This window comes from Sinocyclocheilus anshuiensis, unplaced genomic scaffold, assembly GCF_001515605.1.
Source record: "Sinocyclocheilus anshuiensis isolate Anshui unplaced genomic scaffold, SAMN03320099.WGS_v1.1 scaffold702, whole genome shotgun sequence".
Lineage (NCBI taxonomy): Eukaryota > Metazoa > Chordata > Actinopteri > Cypriniformes > Cyprinidae > Sinocyclocheilus > Sinocyclocheilus anshuiensis.
In genome coordinates, this window is record NW_015548184.1 from 3,178,748 (window position 1) to 3,199,485 (window position 20,738).

The window sequence follows — 20,738 nt, forward strand, 5'->3', positions numbered from 1 at the left end:
GAGGGGTCCATTCCGAGATGATTTACCAAAGTACGTGGTAATTTGGGATAATGTGAGATTCCATCACTCACACACCATCAGGCAATGGTTTGCGACCCACTATAGGATGCTGATGGAATTCCTCCCACCTTATTCCCATTCCTTAACCCAATTGAGGAGTTCTACTCAGCATGGAGGTGGAAGGTCTATGATCGCCAGCCACATACTCCGATGACCCTGCTGGCTGCCATGGATGTAGCCTATGAGGACATCACAATAGATGCCTGCAGAGGCTGGATAAGACATTCCAAAAGATGTTTTCCACGTTGCTTTGCAAGGGAAAATATTCGTTGTGATGTAGATGAGAATCTGTGGCCCGACAGACTGGCACGTCAGGAGGTGTAGACAATTCCTCATACAGTGCTGCATGCAAAAGCAAAGTTCTGGGGTGTTTTCTGTGTTTGCCTTTCTAATTTTGTATTTTCGCCTTTGTGCCCATACTACTTTTTCTTTTCTATATCACAATGACGTTGTTGTGTGTGTGTGTGTGTGTGTGTGTGTCTGTGTTTTTTTTTTTTTGTCAGACCACTAGTAAAAGTGTAACTGTGAATCCTATCCAGTCTCTTTCAATCAATATCCCACATACAGTAATTTGTAAATTTGTACTTTTGAAATGGATATATGGCATACACTGTAAACAATTATTGTGATTTTTAACAGTAAAAGACTGTAAAAATGCTACAGTAAAAACCTGTTAATTGGTTATCAGTAACTTTCCATACTATATATGGTGAATAACTGTAATTACATTTAATGTAATTTTACAGTAAAATACTGTTAAAATTATGGTTTTTGGAAGTGAAAAAGAAAAATTCATTGTATAATTTAGTGGAAAACCATAAACTGACACTCCCAGAATTCCCTGCATGACACTTCATATTTGATGTTTTTTCATTGAAATAACTATGTTTCTTCTTAGTTTTTTCTTATCAGTTGTGTACATTAGGGCTTTATCTTATATCTAATGTTGTTAAATTAATGTTTACTGCATTATTTCAGTATCATGTGTGTTACCATGTTGGTGTTGAGTGTTTGTGTGAATGACACTGTGCACCTTCTATATATTATATGTATATATATTAGTATTTTCCTTAGCTTGTGGAAGAGCTGTTTGTGATGAGCTTTGATTCATCACGTGACTTTCTCACCACCACCTGTTTTTGGTGGTTATCAGTATTACAGTGGTTCAAAACAGATATTAGTACTTCAATATGCTGGTTTATTAATATTACATCAGTTAATGTAATACGTTTTTTTATTGTGAATTTAGGTTAAGTCTGTAAAACCTAAAATATTGCTACCATATTTTTAACGGTGAAATTCTGGCAACCACAGCTGCCGGTATTTTACCGTAAATGTCACAGATTTTTTTTACAGTGTACATAAGAAGTGCAGCTTTCTGCATTTCAATACTGTTTTGAGAAATGCGCATACTTTTTTGCAAATATTAAGGATGATTTGAGAAATGCGCCAAAGCGACTGAGAAAAACTGTAAAACGTATTTTTTGTTCCGCAAAAGAAGTCAAACAGATTTGAAATGACATGAGGATGAGTAAATGATGGCAGAATTTAGATTTTAGAGAACTATTCCTTTATGCTGAATAATGTTCTACAATTTTGCATAATGGTCTCCACTTGACTGTTAAGTATGTCGTTTATTTTTTTTGCAGATCAGTGAGTTTTGTTGCTCTGATGGTCCAAAACTGTCGCACTGAGTCCAGAAGTCTACACATTTGAGTCGACTTGTTTAGGACTGCCACATCTGTTATAAATGACACAAAACACACGGCCAAGTACTTAAAACATACTCTCTCCACACACAACAGATGTAGCAAATGGCTGTACTTATAAAAACATGTTAAATAGAGCTAGAGAACCCACTCATCAAAAGTTTTACTCCTAAAGAAATGAATGGTATGGGGGAGATCGCCTCATAGTGGCCTATGTTGAGATCACACGTGATTTTGCATTCTCGCCACTAGGTGTCGGTCTAAGCTTAAAATTGCTGCCACAGTAACAAATTAAGTTTTGAGTACTCTTTTAAAAAAAGTGGTAGTGACACAGATGAGTTTTTCATCTGGACCAATTACATATGTAGCATTCACTGAACACTAGTGATTCTAGAACTAGTGAGTCATATTTAAAAACCGGATTGAAGGTCGGTTCTGAAAAAAGACGTCGCATGAAATAAAGCACACATCATGTAAGAAATATCGAAATAATTATGCAATCATAGTCATGACGATACAAACATATAGCATGTCAAACAGGAACAGAAATAAAACATCTCGACGATATGAGAAAAATATTTAAATGCATTACCATCACAAGTTTCTATAGTCAACTCAGTTATCTCTGTGTCAGTAATATATTGTCCTGAAAAGGGCACCATAAGTCAATTATTTAAAAAAAATAATAATAATAATATAAAAAAATATATATAATAATAATAATTATATATATATATATTATACGGTTATAAAATATTATAATAGTAAACGGGAAAAACTTGGCTCAGGTGTAATACTGTCGGCGAGACGTCTACAAACTAAAACTATTAACACTGCTGTGAATGCGACTGCTGTTCAGACGGGTTTTCTGAACCGGTCCATTAAAAAGATCCGACTCAAAAGAACTATACGCCCACGCTTGTGTGTGTTTTATTTTTATTTTATTTGTTTATTTAATTTTATTTTTACTTTTTTTGTAATAGCAGCGTCTAATGTAAGTCCTTTTGAACGAACACTGTTGTCATTCACACCAATTAATTTTAGTGCATTGATGTAATGACCATGCAAGTGTTGTGTTAATTAACTTTCTAATTACATTGTTTGTACGGTTGAACACTCTATAATTCATTATCTTGGGAAAAAGTTAGAGGGGGACATCTTCACTTTACACAAATCAAAGTACTGAAACAGGAATTGTTGTAAATGCGTTGACTAGCACGTCCTGAAGCCAATAAGAGGAGAGTACATTAACCCATGCCCAGTCGGGGATGGGCTACTTTGCTGCGTCTTAACTTGGATGAGAAACGTGAGAGGAGAGTCTGTAGATTGATTACGACATGAACTAAAACTCATGGCGTAAACTCTGAACGCTAGAGTCAGCCAGGGATATCCCGAAGGAAACCATGCACACTAGATATGGAGCTCTTTGGGATACTATGGAATTCTCTCGGGTTTGGCTTATTTTCAGCATCGAAACCCTGGTGTTGGTGTGCGGTCAAAAGGGTAAGATTGCGCCTACTTACACGGGTGTGTGTGCATATACATAAATATATGCGTAATATGTAATATTTCGTAAAAATACGTAAATATACACACACACATATATACAAATTTATAAATTAAAAATATATATATCACTTATTAGATAGATAGATTAAATTAATTCAATGAAATAACAAAAAATGGATGGGATTTATCATAAAATGTTAAACAAATCAAAACTCTTATATTTTAAATTATTTTAAGTAACCACCCTTTTTTTTTTTTTTTTTTTAATCGGAACTAACTTTAACCAGGATGCTAAATTCTGAGGAATTCCCATATATGCTGGGCACTGGTTAGCTGTTTTTCCTGCACTCTCTGGTCAGCTCACCTTAAAGTATTTTAACTTTAATTTATCATCATTTTCCCTTGACTGCATTCTCTAAAAATAATTTTTAGACATATAGACAACGTACAAAGTGTTTATAACCATGTTTGCCCTTATAAGACCAGCAGTACTGCTGCACTGAATGATATCCTCCTGTTTTGCCTGTGTTTAGAGAGTGAGTTAGGAAGAATTAATTTGTTTATACTATTTCTCAATATGTGTGGGGTCAGCATGAATCACTAGCCAGATTCACAGACTGTGAGGACTACGGAAAATGTTTTCCAGTCAAACGTACACCCCCAGGACTCTACGTGTACAATACCAGATTAGCCAGAGGGGAAGCTGACTGTTTTTTGGGATGTTCTTGTATTAGAATGGGAGCTGACATGTTTTTGAGATCACGCTATATCGTATTGTTTCCAAGCTTTAGAAGATCTAGAGAGTGTCCAGGATTTTCCAGAACATAAAAGAACAGGAAAAAACAGCTTGTCCCCAAATATTTTTGAGTTTACAGTTGTAATATGATTGACGTAGGGGAATTGTGATGTGACAATCTAAACAGCCGAACATCCTGTCTGCCATGGGCTCAGGCCTGCAGGGACGTGCCTGCAAATCCCCTGACGAGAAAATAAAATTACACACTGCCTGATAGTGTAGCGCTGATGATGGATTGGTATCATAGTAGCTCAGCTGTAAGGAATGTTATATTCTGTGTCAGCAAGTGTCTTAATTATACCCAGCATCCTCACGCGCGGCATGTTTTAAACACCTTGCTGTGAACTCAACTTGCAGACATCGCACAGATGTCATCACAGTGTCTGCCTGCTGTTAAATAATATATCAAATTTGCCTCAGGCTGTGCTTCATGAGGAGTTCATTGTGAATTTTATGCTGTGGTTACAAAAGAAACTGGCCTTGTTAAGCTGGAGCCAACCATTGTGTCTAGTTTCTGCACATTATTGTTTCCACACAGGTTTTTCTAAACACTCACCCTGCCTGCCATTGGTCAAAAAAACACATAGCCATGCCCCAAAACCACATAACTGGTGGAGCCAGTGTTGCTAGGCTGGACAGGTCGAGATCAAACAAACAGCAATGTTTTTATAGCACCACAAAGCCACAGTATTTACGCTTTTCAGGGCAAGTTACAAAATGGCATCTAGTTGTTTTGGAAAAACTACACACTTTTTTAAATATTAAAACGTCTCTTTTTCACGATTTATGGATGGAAACCATGTTGTTATGCATCTTTTAAAATAATTTATATATGTCTCTTACTATTGCATTTTTTTGTTTTGTATTAACATCTTGTATGTCAGTGCTGCCTTTTGGGCATATTTCAAATTGATTTAATAATATATTCTGTTATTATTTGATCTCCAAACTTTATTGCCTTTATTAAACCAAACAGATTACACACAAGATAACACACTCTCATGGCAATAACTATTTGACGTTTTGGCAAATTGGTGACAAATTTTTATGAATTGTACAATCTGTTTATGCCTCACTGTTTTGGAGTGGGGTTTGTTTTGTTTCTTTTTTTTTTCTAAAAATTGTATGCTTCCATACAATTCATATTGTAAAAGTTCATATGAAGTCACCACCTCATAAAATACTTACAATCTCTCATAAAACTGGGTTGAGATAACGATAATTTGCAATAAACGCCACCAGCTTCACCCACAAACCTTAGTTGGGGACCGAAATATATAAAGACTTTTGTAGATAAAATCGCCCTCACCCAAATCAAACATTCAACTCTTTGACCACACTGAGTCATGCAGTGAATTGCTTGAACATTGCCAGTTAACAGTCTGACCACAAAATGTTGTTTGTTTTCTTATTTCTTACACAATGATTAAGACAGTTCATAGCAACAAGAGGTTCGGTAGATTTAGAGATAAATTGTGTCTAAAGCAGAAAGAAGGGGACCACAGAAGCTTTAAACCCCAATGATTCAGAGCTGACTGAGAAATTAGGAATGAGAGCCGGACGATGGACTCAGACCGATCCAGTTCATCACACAGGGACCAAGAGATTCAAAAACATTAGATAAATTTGGCCATTCATATTGAGTCATGCAGTGAATTGCTTGAACATTGCCAGTTAACAGCCTGACCACAAAATGTTGTTTGTTTTCTTACACAATGATTAAGACAGTTCATAGCAACAAGAGGTTCGGTCGCTTTAGCGATAAATTGTGTCTAAAGCAGAAAGAAGGGGACCACAGAAGCTTTAAACCCCAATGATTCAGAGCTGACTGAGAAATTAGGAATGAGAGCCGGACGATGGACTCAGACCGATCCAGTTCATCACACAGGGACCAAGAGATTCAAAAACATTAGATAAATTTGGCCATTCATATTGACTCTGGGTTTTAGTGGAATTCCAAACTAGTTGCCAATCGTTTTGTTGTGGCGATGATGTCATGTTTATGAACTTGGTAGAGCATGTCTGTGGAAGCTACCGTATAACACAACATTGCCATCAAGTCAACCCTACAGCAATTACGGCTTTAATTAACACCAGTTATGGAAAGCCTCTCAAGTGTGACTAATACTGACAAAATTGGCAAGCCCCCTTACACACAAGCTTTTGCAATCCACTCTTCAATACTCAGCCAACGACCTGCCAATACCCACAATGCTCATACTAAATGCGCTCGGTCTCGTTTTCCCATGGGCTAGAAACATGCCAAGAGAGAAACTAGTTAGCACATTTGATGATTAATGGAAGTTAAATGAGAGATAAAATGTCTGGTTTAATTATATGTGGAAACAGACCACAAAATTAGAACTTTAACCTTTTTAACTCCTTTCACATTAATAACAATGTGATCTTCCCTCTATCTTTTCTGTTTAGGCAATGGATGTGGACACACAGTCCTCAGTCCCACCAGTGGCACACTGACCTCGCTGAACTTCCCGAGAACCTACCCTAACCACACCCAGTGTGAATGGACCCTAAGGGTACCGAAGGGCCAGACGCTGCTCTTGACCTTTGGGGACTTTGACTTGGAGAGAAGCCAAGACTGCATATCTGGCTCTCTTACCATCACAGACACCAGTGGAGCCATTAGAGTGGGTATGACCCTCTTCACACAGACGTTATGGAATGACAGACTAGCCCAGTGTTATGTATGCACTAGTAATACCACAAAAAAGAAGTGTTCCTTCAGGATTACCTCTCTCATCTGCTATGGAATGAATTTCATATAAATATTAAATATTTAAAAATTATAGATCAAAAAATAAATAAAAGAATATAATGAAATATAAATTAAACCATTAAATAATCCATTTAGGATTTACTTTCTCATATGATATGGATATCATATAAACTACATTAAATATTTTAAATGATAAAAAAATTATAATTAAAGATTTTATATAACAACATTATTAAATATACATTAAATAACTTATATAAAATACCCATCTAGGATTTACTTTCTCGTATGCTGTGGGATATCATGTGAATTATATGAAATATTAAAAATAATATATTAAAAAATAAATAGTAGAACTAAATATAATTTAATATAATAATATACTTACATATAAATTAAATATTTTATATTTCATACCTTTCCAGGATTTTTTTTTCATATGCTATGGATACCATATTTAAATGTTATATTTTAAATTATACATTAAATAATATAATTAAATATAATAATATAGTTAAATATGATTGAATATGATGATATAATTAAATATAAATTAAACAACTGTTTACTTTATCATATGCTATGGATATCATATTTAAAAATTATATATAAAATTACACATGAAATAATAAAATTAAATATAATAATATAGTTAAATATGATTGAATATGATGATATAATTATATAGAAATTAAACAACTGATATTAAATATACATCTAGGTCTCACTTTCTTACATGCTACAGCTATCATATAAATCTTATTTAAAATATTTAATAAATAATTTAATAAAATTTAATAGAATAATATAATTAAATCTTAATTATGTAATTTATTTTAAATGCCAGTCTTAAGGCAAAGCAACAACCAGAATTGTAATTCCTTTTCCTCAATTTATTGAAGTTGGACAGACTGACTTTGTCAGTTTTTGAATCTGAGTGGTAAGAAATCCTTCCTTGAATCATGCCTGACACACCTTCTTAACCTCAAAAGACACAAAATTAGTATCAAACTTACTTACATTACAGTTATTTACAGCTACCTTCAACTCTAATTTTATAGCCACCTCATTTACAGTATATTGTTACTGAGAAATTCCAGAGATCCAACCTCACGCTGCTCTTTAGCTCCCCAATCACGTGACCACAGCATGACTGCAGCTTGCATGCTGCATTCCACTCTGCTGTAGCATGACGGTTGTGTGGTCACATAAGTGTGCAGGAACAGCCTTTTATGGCAGTGAAGGTCTGCAGGATTGTGTGTTGAATCTAAAAATGCATTAAATCTACTGTGCTTGTTTGTATCATGTGGTCTGTGCTTCCCAGGTCCTCTGTGTGGGCAGCTGTCCACCACAAACAGGAATATATCTATGAGTACTAATGAAGTCTCGGTGCGTTTCATCTCCGGCACTCACCGTTCAGGACGGGGTTTCGTCATGTCCTATTCAACCAATCAGCACTCAGGTAACAGCTTGTATGTTCTGCACACTTCCCACTCCATTCCATGCACCTTTAAACAGTAGACCAAAAAGGAATCCACAAATCCATCAACAAAATAAGAGCTTATGGCATGTGGCCCCATGGATCTTCCTCCTCTGAGCGAGTTGTATATGATCAGAGTAAACACACCAGGGACTGTTTGTTCTCTAAATGTACAGCTTACTCAGTAAACAGCACTTCAGCTGACTCTGAGAGTGGGAGCAGTTCCCATCCTAATCTCAATTACTGTTTATTCTCATTTCCAACATCACATGTGAACCGGAGGTCGCGCACAGATCGTTAAATAAACATCCTTAACCGTGTCACAGTAGATTACAGTAAAGTAAAGGGCCAACCTTTACTTATTACTGTATATTAGGTATAATCAGTGTTATTATCATTAACTTATTTTTATTTTTTTAATAGAAATAAGATAAATAAATTATAAATATTAGGTGAAAAAAGTTGACGTATTAAAATTACTATATATAAAATACCCATCTAGGATTAACTTTCTCATATGCTATGGGAAATCATGTGAATTATATTAAATATTTAAAATGATATTAAAAAATAAATAGTAGAACTAAATATAATTTAATATAATAATACACTTACATATAATTTCAATATTTGATATTTAATACCTATCCAGGATTTACTTTTCATATGCTATGGATACCATATTTAAAATTATACATTAAATAATGTAATTAAATATAATAATATAGTTAAATATAAATTAAACAAGTGTTATTTAATACCTGTCAAGGATTAACTTTATCATATGCTATGGTTATCATATTTAAAATTATATTTAAAAAAATTATATATAAACTGACACATTAAATAATACAATTAAATATAATAATATAATTAAATATGATTGAATATGATGATATAATTATATAGAAATTAAACAACTGATATTAAATATACATCTAGGTCTCACTTTCTTACATGCTACAGATATCATATAAATTATATTACATTTTTAAAATAATTCAATATTTTATTTAAAATATTGAATCGTTTAATATTTAATAAAGAATTTAATCAAATAAAATTTAATAGAATAATATAATTAAATCTTAATTAATTGTTAATTGAAATAAGATAAATAAATTATAAATATTAGGTGAAAAAAGTTGACGTATTAAAATTACTAACTGAAAAACTAAAACTGAACTTTAGTTTTTTCAAAAATACAGTAAAAACTGTAATACTGTGAAATTTTATTACAATTTAAAAGAACTGTTTTAAAATGTAATTTTTTGATGGCAAAAGCTGGATTTTCAGCAGCTATTACTCCAGTCTTCAGTGTCACATGATCCTACAGAAATCATTCTAATATGCTGAAAAACTAAAACTGAACTAAAACTAATGCAAAAAAAAAAAACAATATTTAAACAAACAAAAAATAAAAAAATTAAAAATTAATTTAAAAAATCAAATCAAATTCAAAATCTGAATAAAAACTTTAATAGTATATAAATAATAATAGATTAACACTATAATTATATTATATTTTATGGTGGAACCAAGGCCCAGTATGTAGGTTAAGCTACAGAGGACCTTAATGGGCTGGCCTTGGAGGTAGGGATTTTAAAATGTGTGTTTGGGTGACCGACTGGAATGCAGCTCTCCTCCTTGGCTGAGTTTCAGAGTGTTTGCTTTGTAAGCAGGGCAGCAGACTGCCGCTCCTGGCCTGAATAAGGAGAGGCCCCTGTGCTTGGGCACACACTGAAGTAGATGGAATGCTGTATGCTCACTCCTCCTGCATTGACAAGCACAGCATGACAGCTTAACCATCACCTGACCACACAGTAGAAGCAACTCATGGCAGTTCCTGACTGGCTAACATGCATAATTTAAGAAGAATTTAATTTAAGAAGAATTCTTGTTTTTAACTCCCATAAGGCAAATCTTCTCTTGGCTTTGTATGCAAAAACACAATATTTAATTGAAATATCTAATAATTAATTGAAGAATTTATAGAATATATACAGTACCAAATTTATACGGTACATTTTGGATACACCTGCTACTTTTTTGTATTTATATATGTATTTATTTATTTATTTATTTCACATATGTAATTTTTCCATATTTGTATATACTAAAAATGTTTTAATAGCAAAAGTCATCAGAACTAAAATAAAACAAATACATTAAGATAATTAATATAGTAAGATATTATGATTTAAATTAAACTACTATATATACTATAAACTATATATATATATATATATATAGTTCAGGCATGAAACTAAAATATTTGTATTGTTTATTGGTTGTGGCTTTTGTTTAGATTCCATATAACATGTTGAAAACAGTTGTGCTGCTTAATATTTTGGTGGAAACCATTTCTTAAAATGTAAAAGACTTTACTGTCAATTTTGATCAATGTAATGCATCCTTGCTAAATAAAAGTATTTATTTAAAAAATATATCTTACTTACAATTCTATAAGCATGTAGTGAACTAAAAGTTAAATGCTTTCTGGAAACTTTCTGGAAAATGTCCCTAGAAGTCAATGTTCTGTCAAAAGTTCTCACTTTGCTCCAGAGTTAACAGGAGTGGTTCATATGTTCCTTCCTTTCCTGTGTATCAAGTTGTTTATGTAAAGTCCAATTCCTAGACAACTGTGCTATGTACCAAATGCTGCCCTTCTTCCTGTGATTATACACTGATGCATCAGTTTCGTAAGACACAGTTACGTCAAGTCAGTTTGGGAAGTGTAGACGACACAAAGCCAGTGTATATGAGCACAGGTTCTGGACTGTAACTGCACCATTCATGTAAATGCTATTTCTATCCCATAGAGCTCATTTCATGTCTGCATCGAGGAACACATTTCTCCTCTCAACAGATTAGGTAAGAAGAAATCTTCAACAATGACCTGACATTGAAGCAAAATAACACCATTTTTCTTTACTCTGAATCTTGTAGGATACAGATTTATGTTTAATATCTGAATCCTGGACTCACTTGTGTTCCAGTGCATTCTGTCCTGCAGGCTGCAAAGGCGTCACTGGAGAAATCTGGGGCTGGCATGGCCAAGGATACCGGGATGTAAGCTGGGATATTATCTGTGTGCAATAGTGGGATTATTAGTCATGGCATTTGAATTTACTACCATATATGTATGTTTGTAAAAGCTTACAACAGGCACTTTTGATAAAAGGAGTGTAATTTTAAGTGACGTATTTTAATGTGCATGTTTATGTTTTTCTAGACCTCTGTATTATGCAAAGCTGCGATCCATGCGGGCGTAATTTCAGACAGTTTGGGAGGCATGATCAACGTGTCTCTGCAGAGAGGCATTACCTTGTATGAGTCCAACTTTGCTAATGGAGTTCTGTCAAAAACGTGAGTGTGTGGCATGTTGTGCTATTTGGTCACACTTTAGTTTGGAGACCAAACTAAACTAAATCTTCGTCTCAATTAACTCCTAATGTGCTGCTTAATTTGCTAATTTTAGGTATAGTATAGGATTAAGGGATCTAAAATAAGGTCATACAAAATAAGGCATTAATATGTTCTTTATAAGTACTAATAAACAGCCAATATGCTAGTAATATGCATGCTAAAAAGTAACTAGTTAATAGTGAGAATTGGTCCGTAAACTAAAGTGTTACCTGTCAGCTATGTAGACACCCAGTGGTGAGGATGCAGCATTACACAAAAACAAAGGTTTTCAATTATTGAAAACTATTTTAAACTATACAGTTACTGATGTAATTGTAGAAATAGTTAAAACGTCCAATAACAGGAGTGCTACAAAGATAAAGTAAGTAGCATTAAGCTGGTCATGTGATTTCACCATCCTTGCCTCCATGAGAAAACCTGCTCCATGAAAAAAAAAAAATGCTTTTATCTAATGATATGATTAGTGTAAATGTACCAATGCAATTAGTTTATAATATTATTAAATATAATATTATTATAATATAATTTATAGTATTTATTTATTATATATTTCTTAATTAGTGCTGGGCAATGATTAATCGCGATTAATCGCATCCAAAATAAAACGTTTTTGTGTACATAATATATGTGTGTGTACTGTGTATATATATTATGTATATATAATTACACACACATGCATGTATGTATTTAAGAAAAATAAGTTATGTTTATATATTATATATATATAAACACAATTTTATATGTATTACATATTTTAAATAATCTAATATATCTTTTTTTTTTTACAGTGGTTCCTTGTCAGATAAACGGCTTGTCTTCCACAGAGGTATTCATTTATTTCCCTGTAGTTATTCCTAATATTACTTGAATTCGTTGCTAATTTAATCTAGTAACATTTATTTTTGACAGACTGATAGACTTGAATTATGGCTTTACACTGAATTAATGTATTTGTAAAATTCTTTTTTAAACTGCAAATGCCTAATACCAGGATTGAGTGCGTGTCAGTGTTAAGGAATAAATTACAGTTTATCTAACACACGGTTACACCTGCTACATGGTACTCACACCTTAAACGTGCTGTTAGTGCCTATTTGTAATTATACATTGCTAGAAGATAAACACTAACAACTGAAAACTAACAATTACAATGTTTATCTGAGGTGTGAGAAAGTATCATTTTTACTTGTTTGAGCAAGTTCTGTTCTCTTCCATGCATAGAGTGTGACAGAGAGCTGACGGTGGTGGCATATAACACTTCTTCAGTGTGGGAGGAGGTGAACAGATTAGGTCAGAGGGTCTCCTGGTCTCCGGGACATGAGGGATCTCAGTGGGCTGCGAGCTCTGGGGATCAGCAACCGTGGATGGAGATTGAGCTGTGGAACAGGAGTAGTGTCACAGGTCATAGGTCAACCACTAATAATCATTGCACAGTAAAATAAACAGAAGCACAATAAGAAAAAATCTAATGTTCACATCTGCTTTCAGGCATCATAACAAAGGGTACACCGCATTACTACATCGAATCTTACACCCTCATGTTCAGCAAAGACCGCAAGAACTGGAAAGTCTACAAAGCAACATCCAGCAAAGATAAGAAGGTATGTAATGCTGCATCAGTAAAAGTTTCAACACGATTACGGTTTTAATAGATTTACATAGGATAGGCAAATGAATAAACAGCGCAAATGGGCACAGGAACACATTCTTTGTGAACAGACCCTAATTTTATATACATTACTAGGTATTTATTTTATAATATAAATAACTCGGGGCCCTGCATCATATTAGCTGAATGAGTTCCATCACGTTTCTTACTAATTTCGGGGTGCCGATTTCAAAAACAGTGCCTGTTTTGCTCTAGCATGTCACACTTGCTCACAAAATATGTGCATTTTGTAGCATTTTTGCTTTTAACAAACATTTATAAGGTGAAGCCTTGTATTATTCCTTAATCACTAGAAAAACAGCCATAAAGACATGATTCCTATCTTCCTCTGAGCCGGGTTACAATTATTTGTTCAATTCTTAGCTGATTTTTTTTACATGAATGAATGATTCTGAAGACATTATTTTATGCCAAATCTTGATTTCAAGGTCAGAATTATGGCAGTGACAGATGAAAAATCTAACATGACCCAGATGTTTTCTGCTACATTTGTGGGTGTTTTACTACATCCAAACAGTGGATTCATCCAAACAGACTTTGTGAAGAAAATAAAAAAAACTCGTGTTTATGTGAAGTTCATTCACATTAAATTGAGTATTTGAACATTTTTTGCCACTCCTTTTTTTTTGTTTTGTTAAATTGATACAAATGATGCAGATTGTTAAATTATACTTTTTGAATCATTAAAATGGAAATGTTTGACAATTGACATTTTGATTAGTGCATTAAAGCAGATTCATACATATTATTTGAAAAATCATCCTTATTTTATTAAAAATAAAACTGATTTTTTAAATCATTTTTTGCCTTTTGATAAAAAATTTCAGTATGTTTCATTTTCACATTAACTTTTTTTTTCTTTTTTTAAGGTGTTTGAGGCCCATTCTGATGGTCATGTGACGGTACTCAACAGTCTGATTCCTTCAGTAGTTGCACGCTACCTCCTCGTGAAACCCCAGAAGTGGCATATCAGGGCCTCTGCGCAGGTTCAAGTGCTGGGCTGCCCTTCTGCCCCCCTCAGACCCCGTTCCCACGGAGATGGTGAGGGTCCGCCCCAGAATCTCTTTTAAGTTCCCTTATGCCACATAAATTTCAGTTTAAACATTTTTATAGTACATATTGACGATAAAAGACCATTGTATTGGTCAAATTCCAAGCGCACTATGGTAAATCTTGTAAGAGTTAATTGAATTCTTGTCTTTTAAACCTGCGATGAATTCTCTCCATCAGAATTGAATACTGGGAAAGCAGTTGTCACAGAGACTGTGCCTCTAGACACGCTGCCCACTGAGGGTCCTGTCATCACAAGAAGCTCAGGTGAGGTGAATTTTGTAAGGTAATCCACTAATATGATTGCTCATAGTGGATCTGTTTCTAAAGGCTAAATCTTTTATTATGATTTCCATACAGGCCCCAGCCAAGCAGTGATATTAGTGGCAGGCATGGTTTTGGGAGCTGCTCTGTGTGTGGGTTGCCTTCTAGCTGGGCTTATTTGGTGGAGAAGGTAACACACTAATTGTTCCTTATAAAGAATTACTTGATTTATTCTTATTTTTTATTTAAAGATTTATTTTTGGCATTTTGCCCTTATTAAGATAGGATAGTGTAGAGTAGACAAGAAGCAAAGTGAGAGGGATTGGCTAAGGTCCTCGAGCCGGGATTCGAACTCGGGACGCCCGCAACGCAACAGTGTTATATGTCAGCACACTGCCCACTAGGCTATCAGTGCCGACAATTTATTATTATATTTCTATTAAAACCAAAAAGTGGAGATATGTAACCAAAAACAGTACTGTTACAGGTTGTCACTGCAACCAGAAAAAATCAGAATATTTCTAGTTTTAGTCTCTAATTTTTCCAACATCACAGTAATTGAGCTATTTTACTGGGCTCAAATAAAGCAAACAATTTGAATGGTCCTAAAAATAGCTATGTTTTCATTAAGGAAAATCAAAGGGAGGGTTTATTTACTATACCATAAATATGATTGGTTAAATAATTCAGGCAAGGTGTTTAAATGCTGCGAATTGTAATATTTTTGATACATATCTAAAACATAAAATATGCACGAGTTGGAAATGTATGATTCTGTTCCATAATTATTCTATAAGAAAATGTTTTGCAAGATGTTATATTAAATGTTATTTTACCTTAACCTGTGGTTTGCAAAAAAAAATGTTGTATCATTTGTTATGCACTATTGTATTAATGCTATACTCAGTAATTTGGCATATGCTTTTGTATAATTTTCCTTAATTTATAATCATTTTTTTTATGATATAATATTAATATTACAATATCAGTGTTATATCCCCATGTAATATTTGGGTTAATTTCATTTTAACGTCATACAATCGTTATTTTAATTTGGAATTTTTATTATACAGTATATGTTTTTCCTTTTTAAAATAAAAAAATGTATTAAATAGAAAATCTAAATGTATTTTTTCCACGCTTTTTATTTTGGGGCCTGTACATATTCTTGACATATTCGCGATATTTGCCCATGTTTGTATTTCAGAAAAAGAAACGCACAAATAAAGAAATGCTGCGTTGACCAAGGTAACGTTTTGCACTGTCTCTCTAGTACAGTTTTTCCTGTGTCCTCCGTGTGTTGTTGGTATTTCCTGACTGACTTTCATTGTCTCTGCTTAAGGCTGTCAGGGTTTCCACGGGAAGAAGCTTCCATGCACAAACCCAGAGCTTGTATCTTACCCTCTGGTTCGGAACATCCACGATGCTCTTCCCAACCCTCCTCACAATGGTAAGACATCCACAGGGCTTTTCAACCCAGTATAGCAATGAATACCGAAATTCATGAAGGAATGTTTGAAACGACAAACGAGACAAGGCAGTGTTTGTCGAGAGGACGCCGCTGGGTACAACAGTTCTCAGAATCAGATCAACAGCCCTCAGACATCGCAGTAATATATAGCAGTGAATAAGAGGGTTAATGTGGCTCAAACAGCAGGACGGAAACAGAGAGAAAGCCAAGTAGTCATTCTGACCCCTTTGTTCGCTCGCCCCACTCTGTGTGCTTTTGCTCAGCTGAGCTGCTAGTGCAACTCAGAAGAGACATGACAAGCAAACGGCTTTCATTCTGAGCTCATTCCTCCCCAACAGTTGCTCAGTGGCAGCATAAACATGTCTTTCTTTCGTCGGCGGTGCTTCCCTGAAAGGCTTCTTTAATTGGAGCCCAAATTAGGGGCATTCAAGCCAGAAGAACACCCTCCTCACCACCCACTGGCCAACAGACCCTTCAGTAAGGGGTTCTGGGACGAGTAGGACAGAGGGTCAGTGGTCAGGACAATCAGAGTCCTTTCTAAAGTTGCTTCAGTCTTAGTCTTAGCATTCCTGCTGAGTGAGTGAAGGACTGAGAGAAGGAGAGAGGGGGAAACGTGGGGCCCCTTTTATAGCCCAGAACTACTGTTGGACACAGTGCAGTGGGGGTGAGCAGTGGGATCATGTGGGAATGCAATAATGCCTAATATGAGTTGGCCAAGGCAAAAGACAGTTCTCTGGGGATGAAGTCCAATCTAAGGGAGGGTTTATTCACTATAACATGAATCTGATTGGTCAATAATTGAGGCGTTTAAAGACTAATTAATAATAACAAATATTTTTTTATTTAATATTATATTTTTAAACATATGTAAGCATTAAATTTACAAAAGTTAGACATTTCTGAATCTATTTAATTACATTTTGTAATGAAAGAAAATGTTATGTTGTTACAATGAATGTTATTTTTCCTTAATCGGGTTTGCAGAAATTTTTTTATTTCATAATATTTTATTTTATTTGTTTATATTTTGATTAATATTTTTTTTAATATCATTTCATTTAAAATATTACATTTTTAATAAAAAAAATGTTAGCTGTCATTGTCTTTATATTCAAATAAATGACATATTTATATTCATATTTATATAAATATAATTAAATTTTAATTAAATAAAATGGTATGTTATTTGTTTTGTTATTAAAGTGATAATTGGAAATTATTTGTAATAGTTCATTATTCGTATGTTAGTTGTTATCTTGTAGAATTGGGTGACTTAACTTGAAATTTAATTTAAATTCTCAATTCAGTTTAATACAAAAAAAAATGTGTACAATAAAAATACTCAATGTGCAGGGCTGTGTACAAAAAAAAACTAACCATTGAATGTTTTAATCATTTGTATATATAATAAATTCACTTAAAACTATTTAGGTTGTACATATCCAGATCACTAGAAAGGTTGGGAATGCCTATATTAGTTTTCATATTTCTATAACTTTTCTCCATTGTTCCCAGATTATGCTGAGCCTGATGTAGTAGCAGGTGGGCAGATGATGGGACACACATTCCGACCCGCACTGGAAGAGGGCTACACCGTCCCCTTCTCCCTCAACCACTACGACACCCCTGGACAGCTTCCCGAATACGCCCACCCCCTGCCTCCCGAACCAGAATATGCAACACCCTTCAGCGAAATGTCCACAGACTCAACACTGGACAGCCGACAGAATCTACCTGTGTGTCGATCCACACAGGCTGCAAGAGCAGAGCTGAGCCAACAACAATATGACTGCCCCGCACACAGAGTGATCTCAAACGGGTACTGTACTCCAGTCTCACATGGTACTAGCCAACATAAGGCTAGTGTGATCTACTTTGAGCCCCAGACAGTAGAACCACTATTGCATACCTACCATGAACCACTTTGAGCCAACATGGCATCTCCTACTGAAGCCAGTTTGTGACGTTTGTGCTGTTATACTGCTGTTTATAATGTAACCTAATGAGTTATGCTGTGTTGGATAGCATCAGGGATCAGCATGTAACAGGAAATGATTATTTGGGTGGTTACAAAAATGTAGGATATAGGAGAAGTGCTTTTATAAGGACAGCTGCATTGTTCAGATAACCACTGAACCTGTACGTGCATATTTTTTATTTAATATAAATGTGGGTGTATTTTATATCTGTATCTAATCAGAATATACTCCAAGAAGATTTGTGTCTGTGATTTGAAACAACTAGTATTCAAAAACATTTTACATTTTTTATAGTTATATAATAAACTCGTGACATTTTTCATACCACATCTCAAGTGTTGATACAACACCCCTCTGTTGTTTTGCGTATTATAAATCTAATTTAAAAGCATATTAAAAAAATCTCTGTCTACACACACACAAAGACGTGCAATCTTCAGAGGTTTTTGAGAAATACTTCTTTTTTTTTTTTTTTTTTAAATAAACCCCGCCCTGTTACATAACCCCACTTCTGTTTTATATGAACTTGTAAGACAACACAAATCGAATCAACACTGGATCGTTCGACTCCTACCACATTCAAATAGGAAGTCTTTCTATGGAAACCAACAGGTACAGATCTTAAATGTAAAACTTAAAGAATTGTGTATTTAACTCTGCATGTAACTGAATTGTAGCCATCTGAATATCAATTATAATTCAATAGGTTCTCACAGGTTCTCTGGTCAAATCTTTAGGGATCCTGGAGCAATATCAGCTCTCAAGAAGTGCCTGTACAGTTTTAAAATCATCATGATAGGTGACGGTAATGTGGGCAAGTCATGCATGCTGTATCGATACATAAATGGCTTGTTTCCAGAGAAAATATACTGTACCATGGGAGCGGACTTCAGAAATCACATCCTAGAGGTGGAGCCGAGTGTGAGAGTACAGCTACAGATTTGGGATACAACCGGTAATGAAGCGTTTTGGTAAGCAGTGAGAATACAAATCATCTGCATGCTCGCCAAAATTCTTTTAACCTGTACTTTTAAAGCCCAAAATAATAATTTGAATGAACTGACAAAATGCCATATAATGAAAGAGAGTGATTCAGTTGTTTCAGTTAAAAAGGGCCATATTTTATACATATGTGACCCTGGACCACAAAACCAGTTATAAGGGTGATTTTTATTTAGTTATTCTGAATAAATAAGCTTTCCATTGATGTATGGTTTGTTAGGATAGGACAATATTTGGCCGAGATACAACTATTTGAAAATCTGGAATCTGAGGGTGCAAAAAAAAAAAAAAATTTCTAAATATTGAGAAAATCACCTTTAAAGTTGTCCAAATGAAGTGCTTAGCAATGCATATTACTAATCATAAATTAAGTTTTGATATATTTATGGTAGGAAATTTACAAAATATCTTCATGGAACATGATCTTTACTTAATATCCTAATGATTTTTGGCATAAAAGAAAAATCAATAATTTTGACCCATACAATGTATTGTTGGCTATTGCTAAAAATATACCTGTGTGACTTATGACTGGTTTTGTGGTGCAGGGTCACATATATTAGCATATTTTATATATTGGTTGAGCACCTTTAAACATAGGGATTTTTTGTTTTTTTACTTTCATATTTCTCAAAAAAAAAAAAAACAATGCACACTGGTTGTTCAACCTCACGAACTTACGTTTTCAGGAAGCATCAGCTTGTCCAGCTTCACATTCCTTATTCAGCTGGATGCCTGCTGGTATTTGACCTGGGCAATCGTGAGTCTTTCAGAGTCATTGAGCGTCAGTACACAGAGGTGTGTAATAGAGTGAATCCATACACTGTCCTTTTTGTACTTGTGGGACACAAGTGTGAAAGAAAAGAGCGAGAAGTGAATCAAGAGGAGGTGGAACAGTGCGCAAGTGCATTGGGAGCGCCATACATCGAGGCCTCGGCTAGAACGGGTCACAATGTGGCAGAAGCTTTTGAGCTGTTGACCCGACGCATTTATCAGGGCTATCTGAGTGGAGAGGTAAGCTTGCATGAAAGATGGGGCAAGATCCATGAAAACAAGACCAACAAGGATGAGCCAGTTGAAAACAGCAAATGCTGTGTTTCATAAAGTTGATACGAGACTGCATTAGGACATTTTTTCCACTGATGACCATTCAAAAGTAGTCATGTATTCTTACAAAATAAAAATATGCAAGACAAACAACAAACTGTCAAACGATTATTCGTGATTAATCGCATCCAAAATAAACGTTTTTTGTTTACATAATATATGTTTGTGTACTTTGTATATTTATTATGTATATAAAAGCACACACATACAGTATATATTTAGAAAATATTTACATGTATTTACATGTATATATTTATATTCATATAATTTATATTATATATAAATATATTTAATATATAAACATAACATTTTTCTTAAATATATACATGCATGTGTTTGTATTTATGTATACATAATAAATATACACAGTACACACACATATATTATGTGAACAAAAACTTATATTTTGGATGCGATTAATCGTTTGACAGCACTATCACAAATATTTTATTATATTAAAGTAGATGTTGTCCCAG

At 34.2% G+C, this 20,738-nt stretch overlaps 2 protein-coding genes across 3 annotated transcripts; both read left to right on the top strand.

Annotated features, from left to right (window-relative positions):
- Nucleotides 1-3,062: 3,062 nt before the first annotated feature.
- LOC107704969 (discoidin, CUB and LCCL domain-containing protein 1-like) lies at nucleotides 3,063-18,758 on the top strand. 2 transcript variants are annotated; one of them, XM_016508066.1, is made up of 15 exons: nucleotides 3,063-3,272; nucleotides 6,505-6,726; nucleotides 8,136-8,273; nucleotides 11,114-11,165; nucleotides 11,291-11,363; nucleotides 11,527-11,660; nucleotides 12,509-12,546; nucleotides 12,942-13,121; nucleotides 13,209-13,321; nucleotides 14,259-14,430; nucleotides 14,620-14,706; nucleotides 14,800-14,893; nucleotides 15,911-15,951; nucleotides 16,046-16,153; nucleotides 17,690-18,758. In XM_016508066.1, the coding sequence occupies exons 1-15, from the start codon at nucleotides 3,173-3,175 to the stop codon at nucleotides 18,100-18,102; spliced, it is 1,965 nt and encodes a 654-aa protein (XP_016363552.1). In that variant the 5' UTR covers nucleotides 3,063-3,172; the 3' UTR covers nucleotides 18,103-18,758. The 2 variants fall into 2 exon arrangements, with proteins under 2 accessions (XP_016363552.1, XP_016363553.1); XM_016508067.1 differs by lacking the exon at nucleotides 3,063-3,272 and having other exon boundaries at nucleotides 6,646-6,722.
- On the top strand, nucleotides 18,109-20,259 carry LOC107704845 (ras-related protein Rab-39B-like). Its single transcript, XM_016507868.1, has 3 exons — nucleotides 18,109-18,130; nucleotides 18,860-19,124; nucleotides 19,845-20,259. The coding sequence occupies exons 1-3, from the start codon at nucleotides 18,109-18,111 to the stop codon at nucleotides 20,257-20,259; spliced, it is 702 nt and encodes a 233-aa protein (XP_016363354.1).
- The last annotated feature ends 479 nt before the right edge of the window (nucleotides 20,260-20,738 follow it).

Excerpts from the sequence above, each read along its gene's own strand:
- LOC107704969 (XM_016508066.1), top strand. The coding sequence starts at position 3,173 with ATGCACACTAGATATGGAGCTCTTTGGGATACTATGGAATTCTCTCGG. Across the intron at positions 6,727-8,135 it reads CAGTGGAGCCATTAGAGTGG|GTCCTCTGTGTGGGCAGCTG; the intron begins GTATGACCCTCT and ends TGTGCTTCCCAG. Across the intron at positions 12,547-12,941 it reads ACGGCTTGTCTTCCACAGAG|AGTGTGACAGAGAGCTGACG; the intron begins GTATTCATTTAT and ends TTCCATGCATAG.
- LOC107704845 (XM_016507868.1), top strand. The coding sequence starts at position 18,109 with ATGGCATCTCCTACTGAAGCCA. Across the intron at positions 18,131-18,859 it reads GGCATCTCCTACTGAAGCCA|GTTCTCACAGGTTCTCTGGT; the intron begins GTTTGTGACGTT and ends ATAATTCAATAG. Across the intron at positions 19,125-19,844 it reads ACCGGTAATGAAGCGTTTTG|GAAGCATCAGCTTGTCCAGC; the intron begins GTAAGCAGTGAG and ends TTACGTTTTCAG.